Raw genomic sequence first — 14143 nt, 5'->3', positions numbered from 1 at the left:
GTTTGATTGCTGATACTTTTTGAATATAAGAATATTTTCAGCCTTGTCGCTCTGACTATTCAATTAAAAGGGACCTACTGTCTCACAGCCTGCTTGTCACAGTCAGCTGCAGCCAGCAGTAATTAGCTGTGCAGCTAGGAGTTTTTTTCCTTTAGTGCTGTTACTCTTGGTTTGATTTGAAGACATTATTAAGTAGCTGTACTGGCTAGGTACCTATACTTGCATGTTTGCCGGGTTTCTGAATGTGCCACATTCAAAGAGCCTCTGAGCAGAGACAATTTCATCCTGTGACTATGTAAATTTAAAGGTTGCCAGCCTGGGGATTGTGAGGATCGACATGACTGAGATTTCTCAGGTTTTTCTGTCATTTTTTTTAAGTTTTGAAAATGATAACAGATTGCTTCCATTCCCCCTTTTTCTCTTGCCCCCCATGCAGTCTGCCTGTCAGCACCCTGCTATGTCTCGCTGAGTGTTACTGTTTCCATGCTAATGGAGGGTTCCTCAGTATCTTTGAGAATGCCTCTCATCAGAAATGCTTGAGATATTTTTCATTCAGGCATGCTCTCTCTTAGATATAGGGGACAGGCTCTTTGGGAAGGACTCAAAGACAATTTTTATCAATTGCTAAGAGCTATTAGGAGAAGTATTCGGCTGGCACCATCAACAGATGTCCATTGTTTGCATAAATTGTGAAGTCTTCCCAGTTCTTTGTCATCAACAGTACTTTAGATAGCTCTCTCACCGTGCACCTGTTCAGTTTTTCTGTTTGCTTTTTGTTTCTTTTTAACCATGTGTTACTCAAAGCCTTGTCTCAACATTTCAGCTGTAATACAATCACAGCCAAAAAGCAAGAGATTAATCAATAGGTGAGATGATGGAGCTTGCTTTGAAAACTCATAAATTCCCTTGGTGATCAAGCTCTTATTAACCCATTCTTTCCAGGGGATAACTTTTTTAAAAGAGTTACTCTCAAGAGAGGCATCTCATTTTCCCCTTTCTACCTCTGATTTTGAGCCTCTTCTCGAGCTTCTTTTTCTGCATCCTCCAGGCTCAGGGAAAATGCGGTGCTGTGCTTGGCAGGCTGCTGCTGGGAAATTTGAAGGAACTTCGCTTCTTGCCACATTGGCAGCAGCTTCTGGCTTTCTGACATTAGCCAATCTTGGGGCAAGGGGCTGACAGAATTCAGAACAGCTCCAAACTTTCAAGTTAGGGTAGAGGGTGACTTAAGAGAAGTCAGTAGACATTTCTATCAAAACCCATAAGTGTCCCATAAGGGAGGCTGGGGTCAGAGTTACACAAAAAAACATAACACTAAAGAGTCTCTCTAGTCATTTATTTCATATCCCAAACCAGCTCAATAATTTTTGGTCTATACTACTATTTTCAAATCAGTGAAACAGTGCATATTTAACTAGAAGATTTTCCTATGATACTTGCTCAGAGAATGACCAGCAGCATAAATTTACATGTGCCAAATGATGAAGGGTACTTATTTCATAACATAAATTTTACCTGTTCTCTCTGCTTGCACTGGCAACTTTTTAAATTGCTGCATTTTAAAACATGAAAGAAAAAACCTCACATAGAATTAATTAGTCCTGTTCCATGATGAAAGCTTCAACAAATGCAGTTGACGAAGTGTATGATCTTATGTGTCAGGCACTGGCTGTTTTTCGTAGCTTTAAATAATCACAAATTGAGTTAGAAGTGTCTCTGGTAGAGCACAGGAGTTAGAGGGCTTGGTTTCTCTAGTTCATTGTGGGGTTTCTTGCGTGATCATGAGTGTATTGTTTATTCTGAACAGACCTCACAAAGCTGCTTATGAATAAGGCCATGTGATGTAAGGTTATCTGCTCTGTGAAGGCAAGATTTTCCCCAGTTTGGTTTGTTCAAGCTTTCAGAGTACTTTGGAAAGCTCAACTTTTCTTTCATACCTTTAAAAGAAGATATGATCAGTGGGCCAAAGACAGAGGAGAGTTAATAGTTGCTTGGCTGGATTGACTGTTTGGCTCAGGTGTACTTCATTTAACTTCTTCTGTTGTGATCCAGCTGGGGACCCAAATATACTACTGAATCACAAAAATGATGGTTAGTTAAACAGTCAGATGATATTAGCTTCATGTCTTTCAACCTGTCATCTTTTAACCCCAGGAGAGAAACATTTTCAGTCATTTACAATTAAGAAACAGTGTTTTGAGAACATCACTTTTCACAAATGCAAGTGTTGCTCTATAGTATTTAGGATTTTTGTGTTTATTTTACATCCAAATGAGGAGAAGCATAAAGTGAACTTGACACTTTTTCAGTTACAGTGTGGTCTGAGGAAATGTAATAATAGATGTAATTGGAACACGTGGTCAAGTATTTTTAATGAGCATGAGATGATTGAATTTACTAAAGTATCTCAACCCACACTGTTCTGATACTATTAATTTGCCTTAAATGAATTGAAGTAATGTAATGCACAGCAGTTATGTTTGCTGTGTAGCATTCTGGTGATTAATAGTTCATTATACTTTTTAATGTAGATTACCTGTTAGTTTACTTATAGTAAACATAGTCCTAGACTAAAACTCATAGTTCTGTGCTGCTGCTGTGATATCATCTACTATGGTGATATCCACAGGTATATGAACAATAAAATATGATAAATCAAAATAAAATAAAATAAAATAAAATTTCGGAAATATATGATGTAGTAGGAATTTTATGAAATTTTTAGAAGTTTTAGACACAGCGAGAGTATCCTGTAGTTGAGTTTTATATCTGTCAGAGAAGACATGAGGTGATACCATTTCATTTTTTTGAAGTATATTATGAAACAACCAGAAGATTAAAATCCCTTAAGCAGTGCTGAAAGGAAATCTGAGCCAAATATCCTAGAAAGTTTCTCCATGGACAATGACAATGACATCACATTGCAGTGTGCCATAGTGGAGAGAGTGCTTTTAATAGAAATTTCAGCAACTTTTTACTTTTCTTATCAAGGAACAATGGCTGCGTGTTTTGGTTTCAGTGTGGTGGGAGCTTAAATTTTGTGCCACTTGATGGTGTGGTACAACGAGGTTGTCACTGCACTTACAGGCAATACTAGTGTGAAGGTTATTGTGAAGCTGATTAATGCCTGTCAAATGCTTTGTGTGAATGTGTTTGCATGTAACAAAAAGTTTGATTACAAAGTTCTGTCAGCTGGAAGGCATGACAAAGTGTAATACAAAAGCAACACAGTGCATACTTAAATGGTCTGACAGATACTTATTCATTGTGAGAGCTTTGAAATTGAAGCTCCATAATATTTCTTTAAAAATTCAGAAAAAAATTCCAAGTACCAAAGTTATGAATTAATTATACTCTTGTCTGCTTGTATTTTCATCAGCTTTCTAAAAACTCAAGAAGTTGACAGGAGAAAGATGTCACTTGAGACACATGAGCTGTAATAAGCTGTTACAGGACAGATAACGCGAACTGCAACCTGTAGAAAATAAAAAATTCTTAACATCACCTACAGTCCTATGTGAATGTCAAGTGATTAAATGCAAGGAATGAGTAATAATTCTGTTTATATAATCTTGCATTTAAAGAGATAAACAAACTAAAAATAATTTTCTGTTTGATACATCAGAATGCAAAGGTTGCTATACTCATAATGCTTTTAAATCTTTTTTAAGGGATTGCTTTTACTCAGAATGAAAATCAAAAAGAAGGAATAAGTTCTATTATAAATAGTGTCTTCTGTGTGTTTCAAAAAATAAAAGAAGTAGCCTCCTGGTTTGTTAAAATCAGAATACACTGATTCTTCTACTATCTCTCTAAGAAGTACTGAATGTACTCAATAGATCTTACAGGTTATTTTTCACACCAGTTTTAAAAAGGTTGCATACTTGATTAGGGGTGATGCATCGTATTTCTCTGCTTGACTGGAGCTCCTGTATTAGTGAGATGCAGGAACATGTTTCTGCAAAATAGTGAGATGAGAAGCTGAAGGCCTTCCACTTACATCATCTTTCAGATGATTAGATCTGAATGACACTATTGTAATATCTTTGGCTTAATAACATGAATTAGATTTATACTTGCTTGGAGATTTTTGCTCAAATCCTTGATTTAACCTTCATAATAACTCAGAGGAGACTATATTGTCTTTTAAATATGTGACACAAACTCCCAGGAATATGTGTAAGAAATTAACTTGATGGTTAACATAATGATTACTTTTAGTTTTCAGGAAATAAAGGATGTGAAGAACGCTGCTTTTTAGAATGTTGTTACTTTTGAAATACTGCTCCAAGTTAATGGTAATTCAGAACTCACTGAATGTTATGAAAGTCTCCCAAGTAGTGTGTTTAGAATATTTTAAAGTCTAAATTGATTCAAAAGTAGTGCTTATAATAAGAATGAAAGGAAATTATGTTTCAGCAGCATTGAACTGCTGAACATGTCACTGTGGGTAAGGATTTGATGAAGCAATAATATTTTATTGTACTGGCTATAAATGGTGGTAAATAAATATTTAACGGCTTGTGACTAACAATGATCTAAAGTTAATTGTTAGTAAAATTTTCAAGAAATTTATATAAATGTTTTAAAAATGAAATGTTTAGAATTCAGTGTATTTTTAAAATTTTTTTATATCTGCCACTGTAGATTAAACAAAAGATTTGTGTCATATCACATATGAACTGGACATAGTATCTTACATTTATTCTACTCCATTTGCAGCAAAGGTGCTTTGGAATTCATCTCCAATTTCTGCAATTTTTACTAAAATTGACTTTTACTAATGCTATTGATCAAAAAATGTAGATTTTTTTGGTTACCTTCTCTCAAACACTGTCACTACTGGAGGCCTGATCCATTGCATAATGCTACAGCAAATTGTTTCAACAGGGTTTTTTCCAGCAGAGCACTGAATAATGTAAACATTTAGGATCTTATTTAATTGTATGTGATCATTCTGAAATGCCAACTGTTCCTTTTCATTTAAAAATTCTGTTAATTTAGAATGTATTAACAGGAGGAAATTTTCTTAACTCATAATATGGAAATTCCAATTTGTAAGAAAAGGAAGGAGTTAATTTTGGAAATTTGTCTGTTACAATAAGATCGAGTCAACTGGTTTATCAGATTTATGAAATCTTTTTTAGTCGTCTTTCGTATTGGAGGAAATGCAACAAGAATCTTCACTGCTTAGAAGTTTCCATTAAAGACTAACAGTTGATTTTTTTATCAACTCATTGAAGTTTTTCTTTATGACTTGCAGGTAGTATTATATCCAACATCCAATAGCCCAAAGGCACCTGATCTGCATAAAATGATAGTCCCCAAAAACAGTCAGGATAATGATTTGAAAATTAAACTGGCAGTGAGAATGGATAAACCACCTCACATGAAGCACTGTGGGTAAGTGTCCATTTCCCATCTGTCTGTATTTTATTATTTTTCCTCACTGTGCCTGTGTTTTAACCATATGTATCTAAACCTGTAAAGTTTGTAAAGCATTATCAAAGTCTAAAATAATTCTTACAGTATGGCATTGTGTTATATCCTCATTTTATAGTTTAAACTAGTCAGGAATAACATCCATTTCGGATGTTGAGTGATATGTAAAGAAATATGATGAGCTAAGTCTGAAATGCAGAACTGAAAGTACAGTCTCATTTAGATACTGGTTTTGAATGTTACAATTTATAGCACTTTGTAAAAAAAAAAGATATTTAGGAGAAACATTTTTCCATTAAAATAGGATTAATTATATACCTGAATGTGATGGTACTTGCCACATAGTCTCCCCTTTCCTTTCTCTGTATGGTCTTTCTCTTGAAAGGAATTTACATAGAACTACCAATTTAAGGATGTTTTTCTGTGTAACACTGAAGCTATGTGGAATAGATTATTCATAAAGATATCTCCTTTAGTCGATTGCCGTCACTATTCCTCAGCCCTACTGCAAAAACAGGTAGTGTTGCTGATAGTAAGCAAGGGCGTATCTTGTTATAAAGCAATCACTAAGAATCAATGTACTGTCCATACTATTTAGATTTCTATTGTCTCCTCTTATTAGTATTCTGCTCATTGAATATAGGCAGTAATTGCCAAAATTCCTATATATGATCCTTTCTCTAAAAAAACAACCAAACTTATTTCAGTTTTGGTGAATTTTTAATTCATGGGGCTGAAATTTCCCAGGTATCAAGCTCATCTCTCAGTTTGCTTTTGGGAAACTTAGATGCAAATGGTCAGGACTGTAACAATGAGACTTGCTGGATGGAGACCGGTGACTGGTGACCAGGAGCTATGAGGAAACCAGTCATGGAGTCAACAGGGGAACTGGTGCTGTTGTGCTTGGAGACTGGGACTGAGATGAGAAAACTTCAAAGTAGGGCTGCAAATAGATGAATAAGGGAAATTGGCTAATGTGGCAGAAGAGAGCAGGAAGACTGGGCTGACTTGAATAAGGTGGAGTGGAGAGGAGCTGGGAAGGAAAGAGAAATGTTTGTCAGTACTAAAGCATGATACTCTCCTGTGAGTCCCCACCCCCTGTCCCATTCATTTGCACTCACCAAACACCTCTGAAATGCTTTGGTAATGGTGGCACATCGTTGTTTAGATTCGGCCCATTGTCATGGTTTCAGTTTCCTGCTGCTGGTAGGTATTCAGCCAGTTGCAGTATTCAGCATGATGCAGGGTGGCACTGTGCTGCCTCCCTTCTTCAACAGGTTTGTCAAAAGGCAGCCGTGGAGGCAGGGTGATTTGAACAGCATCAGTAATGAGTAATACGCAACAGATGCAACTTGCACATGACCTGGTTCAGTTGCATTTCACTCTACACACATCAGGGATGTTATGCTGCCTTGCACCTATCCCAAGCCATGACTAGAAGTAGTCACCGTTTTTTATCATCTCACTGATAATGTTGGGGTCATGCTCTCTGCAACCCCAATTGGAGTATAACATGCAGCTGCATCTAGCAAGGACAAGGCTCCAGTGTTTCCTCTCATTATGCTCCTGTGTTTCCCCAGAGACTTTCTTGGCTAGCAGCTGTTCTTCTGGGATCTTCAGAGGATCTTCCTAAACCCCGCAATTTACTCTTCCATAGTGGATTATGTCAGTAGTCTTCTTGTTTGAGCATTGAAGAGCCCAATCAAATATTGCTGTCAATAATTTTGTTCAATCATTATCCCTTTCATCTGCTGCTGCTGGTTACTTCCTCACATTGATTTTGAATTCTAATCTCCTGGCACAGTTATTTACTTCATTTTACATCAGGGTCACTACTGTCACTATTCTCCAGGCAAATATTTTTGTTCTTCCCACTAAAAATGCTCAAGGTCAGTCATCATCTCCCTTTCTTTATAGCTATTAGCTATAATGATTATTACCTACACACTTGTCTAGAAAAGTTGGGGCACCAAGGAAGGGCTGTATGGACTTCTCCACCATAAATATATGTGAAATGAAATAAAAGCTTAATAATTCCTTCAATAACCATTGAAGAGTTAGATGAAATTCTTTATGATGGCACTGGAGCTGCAGTGAGAGTAAGGAAGAGGGTGTTTGTTTGGAGGGAAATAAGGACCTGCTAGTAGATTTATTAGAGTGTACAGTCAGGAACCATTAATGTTATGAAGAGCCATTATCCAGGCACTCTCTGCAGCCTTCTCTTGACTTCCTGGGGGAGTGTTAGTATTAAGTGGTCATTTGCTGTTTTTTCAAGAGAGATTCACGCCTGCTTCAACACACATATTAAAGCTATTCTGGTTCTGAATTTATATTGTGTTATCAGAGAAATCTGCATTTGTGAAGAGGCTGGAAACATATGATGGATGATGGACAGTATTACAGAAAGGCAAAGGAATATTTTGTGGTTAAAATAGTTGAGAGATACCTGGAAAAACTGGCTTTTATCCTGTTTGTGCTACACAGAAGGACATTCCTGTAAGAGACTGAAATGTTTCCACACATAGTAACTGGTCGTATGTTGTTTCCTGTGATCAGTTTGATAAACTAGAATCTGATTTCACGACCACTAGCTGAAATCAGTGGAAATGCAGATGTAAATATACATTATGCTGTTAGAGTCCAAATATCGAAAGAATTAGATATTCGTCTTAATATCTGAAGCCTAAAATTTTTAGTACTTCAGTTGTCCTGTTATCAAGGGAGAATAGTACCACCTCCCAGGGTCATACACAGTTGAAGGTAAATCTTGGGAAGCATCTGGTAGAAAAAGTTTCCACACGCTGGAGAAGCTGCGGGAGTTGAGGCATTGTCACTTCACTCAGCCAAAGGCTTATGCTTTGCCAGGCAGTGTTATTACAGTTCTCTGATGAACCTGCACAACGTGGAAATGCAAATAACTCAATTCTCTCTATAAAGCATTGTTTGCATAACAAATAACAAAGCAGGACATAGGACAAAATAAGGTGCTGAAGAGCTCGAAGGCAGCTGCTGCTGTCCTGAATAGTGAAAATGACCGGAGATTTTTGTCTATTTTATTTTATTTTATTTTATTTTTTTATTTTATTTTATTGTTAGTATGTGGTCAGATATTTACATTTAGTGTCATAGAATACACAAAAGGAGGGGAAATAAAAGGATGACAGAATGTGATCATCCTTTCTGCTGGAATTCCATCATGTTAGCAAGTCGAATTTCACGACCTTAATAACAGACTCCTAATGTAATTAGTATGAATAGCCCAGCTAAGTTCTATTTCTCCAGTTTATTTTTCAAAAGCATCTAATTCTTCATCTTTGCCCAGTCTTTGAATTAGACAACTTGAATTTTCTGTGTCAGTCTGAGTTAACAAACTAATGTAGAAGATTCTTATTTCTCTCATAGAAAAAGAAGGCAATCTGTCGGCATTACATAATGTCTTTCAGATTAGAATCTTAAATTTATTCAAAGTTGAATTAAAATTTTATCCCACAGCCAATTGCAGAAAGACTGATGCTCTATCTAATTACAGTAAGAGAGTTTTTAGATATGGGAGCTACACTCAAATATTTCAGGTTCTGCAGGGTTGGCAAAAGCCACAGGTCCAAGCTAATGGTGGGTTTACAATTTTACCTCTTCAGAAAAGTTTCTCCTGTTTAAGACTGACTTTACTTACTGACTTGGGGGATATGCTGCAAGACTTCAAAATTTGTCTTGCATTTATGCTCCAAGAATATGTAATTTTACAATACTAAGTGCTGTCTTGTCCTTAATTCACAAATAGTATTCTGGACTGCAGCACATTCAAATCATGTTCTCTCTTTGATTTTCACTGTCATAACCAAAAATTACATTTAAAATAAAATTATAAACTAGGGATTTTTCATTATGAATTGTAACCTTTCTAAGAGCAAGAAATAAAAATCTTTATGACTCAACACTACTGTGAATCTCAATTGCAGTTCATTTGTACTTCTTCAGAACAGAAGCAGCTTTGCTAACCACGTACTTTGATGTTTATGCTGACATGTTCATACAGTTAATCTAGTGTTATTCCACTAACGTGATTTTTAAGAAAGCACTTGATCAAGGAAGCAGTTCATGGTTTTTCTATGCATTCTGTTACACGCTTAAAGAAGAAAAGGAATACTCATAAGTATCTTACAGTAAACATTATCCTATTATCTATTTTAGATTTTTATTCTTGCATGAAAGGCTCTCAGAGGAGGAATTAACCCAAATTATATATAGCCATCCTCTTCTACTTCAGTCCTGCCAATACAAGGGGAAGCCTACACAGCTACTCCAAGTAATGACAAGATAAATGTCATTCATTATTGGGGATTTGTAAAACAGATCGTTTAATTATTGACAACTTGTGATATTTCAAATTCCTCTCTCATAATTTTTAATGTATTTTTCATCTCATAGAATATGGTAACCTTTCCCTTGTCTAAAATGCAGACCACATACAAGATATTTTTTTTAATCTTTAGTAATCTTTAGTAAAGCAAACTTCCATACAAAAGGAGGGGTTTTAAGATTTCTATAATTTTTTTCTGTTGCAGTCTTGAATCTAAAGTAAATCATAAGAGGAAATGAGGAATATTGGAGCTTAAAACTTTCTCTATAAAATGCTAAAAACCTGCTTACTTCTGTTGAGTTAGAATAGCAGTGTTAGGGAGGTGCTGTTTGCTTCAGGAAGGCTCACTTGGCTCTCCTTAACTCATAATTATATTAGGGTTGAAAACCCAAGCAGGACAGGTTAATTGACTCAAGATATGTGAGTTACTGTAAATACCTTCTTTAATGTGTGTGGGATTTTTTTATGTGCCTTTGCACATCTGTGTGCATTTGTAGCATGCGTTATTTTTAAAGTAGGTTTTGTGCTTGTTAAGTTGACTGTTAGCATAGCCTAGTGGTTACTAAAGGGTATTTTTCTATTGCTTCCAATCTAGAAATAAAAAAGGAATAGTGAGCTTGCTTTAAAAGGATTAGTAATGTTCAATAGTCACACCAAAAAACATAAGGAAAATAATTAATAAACCAAAATTAAATTCTTACTAATTGAACAACCTGAACAGGACAATATTACTAGGTGGTATTATTTGGGTTTGACTTCCAAAGTAAAACATTTTAACCTAGCTCCTGATCAGAACTTTTTCAAAGATTTGAAGGGAAAAATTCATTCTTATAAATTCTGTTCTGCTTTCTGCTATGACATGTTGCATATAGAAATGTTGTACCTTTAATTGCTTAATCTGGCCTAGTGGTTAGCATGCAGGACTCTCACTGCTGCGACCACGGGTTCGAATCTCAAGTCCCCCGGGCAGATGGTAGCTCGTTAGCCCTGTGAGGCCATCCATCTATGAGAAGGTCACTCTAAACAAACCTACGTCCTGAGGACCTCACTGCCATTGTCCAAGCTTGCTTGGCCCCGGCAGATGAACCTTAGGATTAAAGGGTGGGCTCAGTTCAGCGCAGGCTGTGTCTCACCTAAAAAATCCATTGCGCAGGCTGGAAAGGTAAAAGACCTTTCCCCAAATCTTCGCTCGCGAAGACTGGCCATTATTATTATTATTAATCTTTTGTGTTTGGAATATACATTCTGCAAGCACTTGGGATTTTCTGTGTCTCCTCTGTAAAGCAAGTGTTTTGGTGACTTTTTTGAACTTGTAGTCTCTGATAATTAAGGGAATCTGTGTGAAATCATTTTTCTCTCACAACTTGTTCATGTTTTATTTTTTATTTTGTGGGGGGTTTTATGGTTGTATTTTTGTATTTTCAGAATATAAAGATCACCATTTATTTGCCAACCTTTTCAATTTTTTTCTCTTTTGCACTTGAAATTGGCTGATAGTGGTTTCTGACTGTGACTGAAGTATCACATTTGTCCTCCTGCTGCTGTAGTTTTAGAGCTAAAGGAAATCTGTGAGACAAATGCCCTGGTTAGCAGTCTTCTAAGATGCAGAATTAGAGGATAAGTTATTTTCCCTTCTCATTTTTATGACACTTGTCACCTATTGATAGAAGAATTCCTCAGACAGGAAGATGAGTATAATCTGGTTTGCAGTTGAGTGAACTGAAGCACAGGAATGAACAGAGATCACCCCAAGTCACAGGCAATTTGGAGACCAAGCTGAGGATAGCACTGGGGTCTGCTGGCTTCTCAGTGGTAGGGCTTTTGTACACCTGTCACCTGGATAAACCATTGTCATGGATATTAGCTCATGAGTAAGAAGTGCCATGGGGACACTGAAGTTAGCCAGAACGATGGTGGTGCCAGCTCTTATGTGCCATTTGTTCATGGTCACCTGGCAAGAAGAGCAGGAAGAGAAATAGAATTAGCTTTATAACTTCAAGATTTGTAATCTGATGGCTGATTTGAAGATGACTACATTGAAATGACTCTATTTCAATTCTGGGTTACTTCTGCAGATAAAGATGTCAGGGTTACGATCACACTTCTCTTAGCAAGCGCTGCATGCTCCCTGTCACAGATAGGCCTTTGTAATTGTCCTTCTTCTGAGCCAAAACACACAAATATGTCAGAATAATTTTAAATAATTTGTTTTACCAACAGTAAAAAGATGAAATAGAAACATGTTTTTGGCTAAGCTAAAATACTAAGTTTAGTTTTTCTTAGATTAAGTAGATATAGAGTTGCTTCAGTGTTAGAAACCTACAATGACACCTAAGATTTATTCAACATCTTAGAAAATCCTTACTAATCCTTGTTATTATATGATAATATGTAGCATAGACTTCTTAAATTAGTACTATTTTCCATGAGAGAAAAACAATAACTTTGTATATTACTTTTCAACAGTTACTGAAAATATGTTTCTCCTTAATGTTTTTCTTTTCTAAAAGGGAGAGGGGGCTATCTGAGAGATTCCTGTTCTTTTTCATTTCTTATCAACACAGCATAATTTACTCAACCAAATGTAAAGATACACAAATACTTATCCAACTACAGCATTTCTGCATCTACATAAGTGAACTCTTCTGTATCTCTTTATGATATTTGATTTGTCTATCCAAGTCTATGTGCAGCCTGTCTGCTTGTAACCATAAAGTCAGCATAGTAGCACCATCTAGCTTTCTGTTTGCTGCTATTGCATTTCTTCTTCTAGTTCAGAAAAGGGCAGCAGAGCACTGACTTGAGCTACTGCCTTGGAGAGCAAAGTTCTTCCAGTCCTTTGGTAGAAGGCTTATTTTTTGGTTTGTGAATGTCAAGACCAGGAAGTATAAGAAAAGTCAGATGGAAGAAACTGTTGAGTTTGTTTGAATTTTACAAACGTTACACATCAGATAGTTTGGAATCCTTTTCTGATCATTTAGTCATATGGCCTCACTATAGCAGCCTAAAAATATTGGTATTTAGGCTATGTTAGAGTTCTCTGAGTTTTCTCAAAGCACCTACTAGGTAGGGAGGGATATCTTTACAGGTTGGTTTATCAGTGCTAGGACACTGTCTATGGAAAAAAGAAAAGGTACACTGGAGGTGGTAAGGTAAACTTTTCTCTGTGTTTATTTCATTCATGAGAAGGGTAGATTATCTACTAAATTAAAATAAATGCCCAATAACCAAACACAAAGCTTTGAAAAAGTGAATTACCAGAGCAAGAGGTGGACTTCAGTCATGTCATCTTTTTCTTCTGCCTAATTCACAGTTTCTCAAGTCTAAATTCAGGTCAGAGATAAACTGTGCACAACTACATGAGTGATTTTTTTGAAGCTGTCTCCTTTTATTTTAAATGAAACTCGGGCTGATTTGATAGATAGGAAGACAATTTTGCTACAGCTAACCATGCAGTTAGGAGAAATATTCTCACTTCTACTGATATTTCTTGAATTTCATACTATATTGATCTTTATAGATAAAGTAGTGTCTGTTCATATACTTATGAAGATTAATAAATTCACCTTTATTCAACTCTCATGAAATTAAATAAATACATGAAATAAATGTCAACTGCCATTAATTCCTGTGAGGTTTTTGTGTTTGCACCAGTGGTAGTTTAGGGTTTGTGATGTCCTCTGGCATATAGAGCTTTTTCTATTTGGCAGCAGGCGTGCTTCATTTTTATTTTTAATACCTGCAGTTTTATTCAAAAAATGTTCTTATTCTAAGAACAGTAGAGTTGTACTTCAGTATATCAGTATCCTTTATAATTTCTATTAAAAGTACTCCTAATTAGTCTCAAATACATTTAGAAGGTAAATCTTTCTACAAATACCTGACAGAGACTGCCCACTGCCAACATCAGGCCTTCTAGTGTTTTGAGGTGACTTGCTATTCATATTCAAATGGTAGGTTATTAAACTACCTTTGTGCCATTTGAAACTACCTCTGGAAAAAGATAATCCTTCACCGCTCTTCCTTGTGTGTGGGAAAGGGATGCCTACCACAAAGGAAAGATTTGCTCTTAATTCACTAACCATATAACAAAAATACTCCTGATTCCTGATTCTCAGTTGTTACCTCATGAAATCTTGTTACAACATGTTGAAGTGCAGCAGTGGGATGCAGCAGTCTGCTGCAAGACTATCCCATCACAGGAACTGTGTGTATTCATCTCAGCTGGGTCTAAATAAAACGTAGTCACTCCCTCTCACTGTGATTTTATAGTGTGCAGTTTTTCTCATCTGTCCTGTTTTTGGCAAATGAGACAATGTTGACTCAGTGTAGCTGGCCTCTGTG

The 14143-nt window shown here is 36.2% G+C and overlaps 1 protein-coding gene across 22 annotated transcripts in view; it reads left to right on the top strand.

The window, feature by feature from the left end:
• CADPS2 (calcium dependent secretion activator 2) overlaps positions 1-14143 on the top strand; it is a 294545-nt gene that overhangs the window by 148714 nt on the left and 131688 nt on the right. For all 22 annotated transcript variants that reach the window (XM_027679163.1, XM_027679152.1, XM_027679160.1 and 19 more), the window contains exon 8: positions 5261-5400. In XM_027679163.1, the coding sequence (XP_027534964.1) occupies positions 5261-5400 (140 nt within the window). The remainder of the gene's footprint in view (positions 1-5260; positions 5401-14143) is intronic.

This window comes from Neopelma chrysocephalum, unplaced genomic scaffold (assembly GCF_003984885.1).
Source record: "Neopelma chrysocephalum unplaced genomic scaffold, ASM398488v2 Primary Assembly neopelma1_45, whole genome shotgun sequence".
NCBI classification, from domain to species: Eukaryota; Metazoa; Chordata; class Aves; order Passeriformes; family Pipridae; genus Neopelma; species Neopelma chrysocephalum.
The sequence above is the reverse complement of the archived record's forward strand: the minus strand, read 5'-3'. Positions and strand labels throughout refer to the sequence as shown.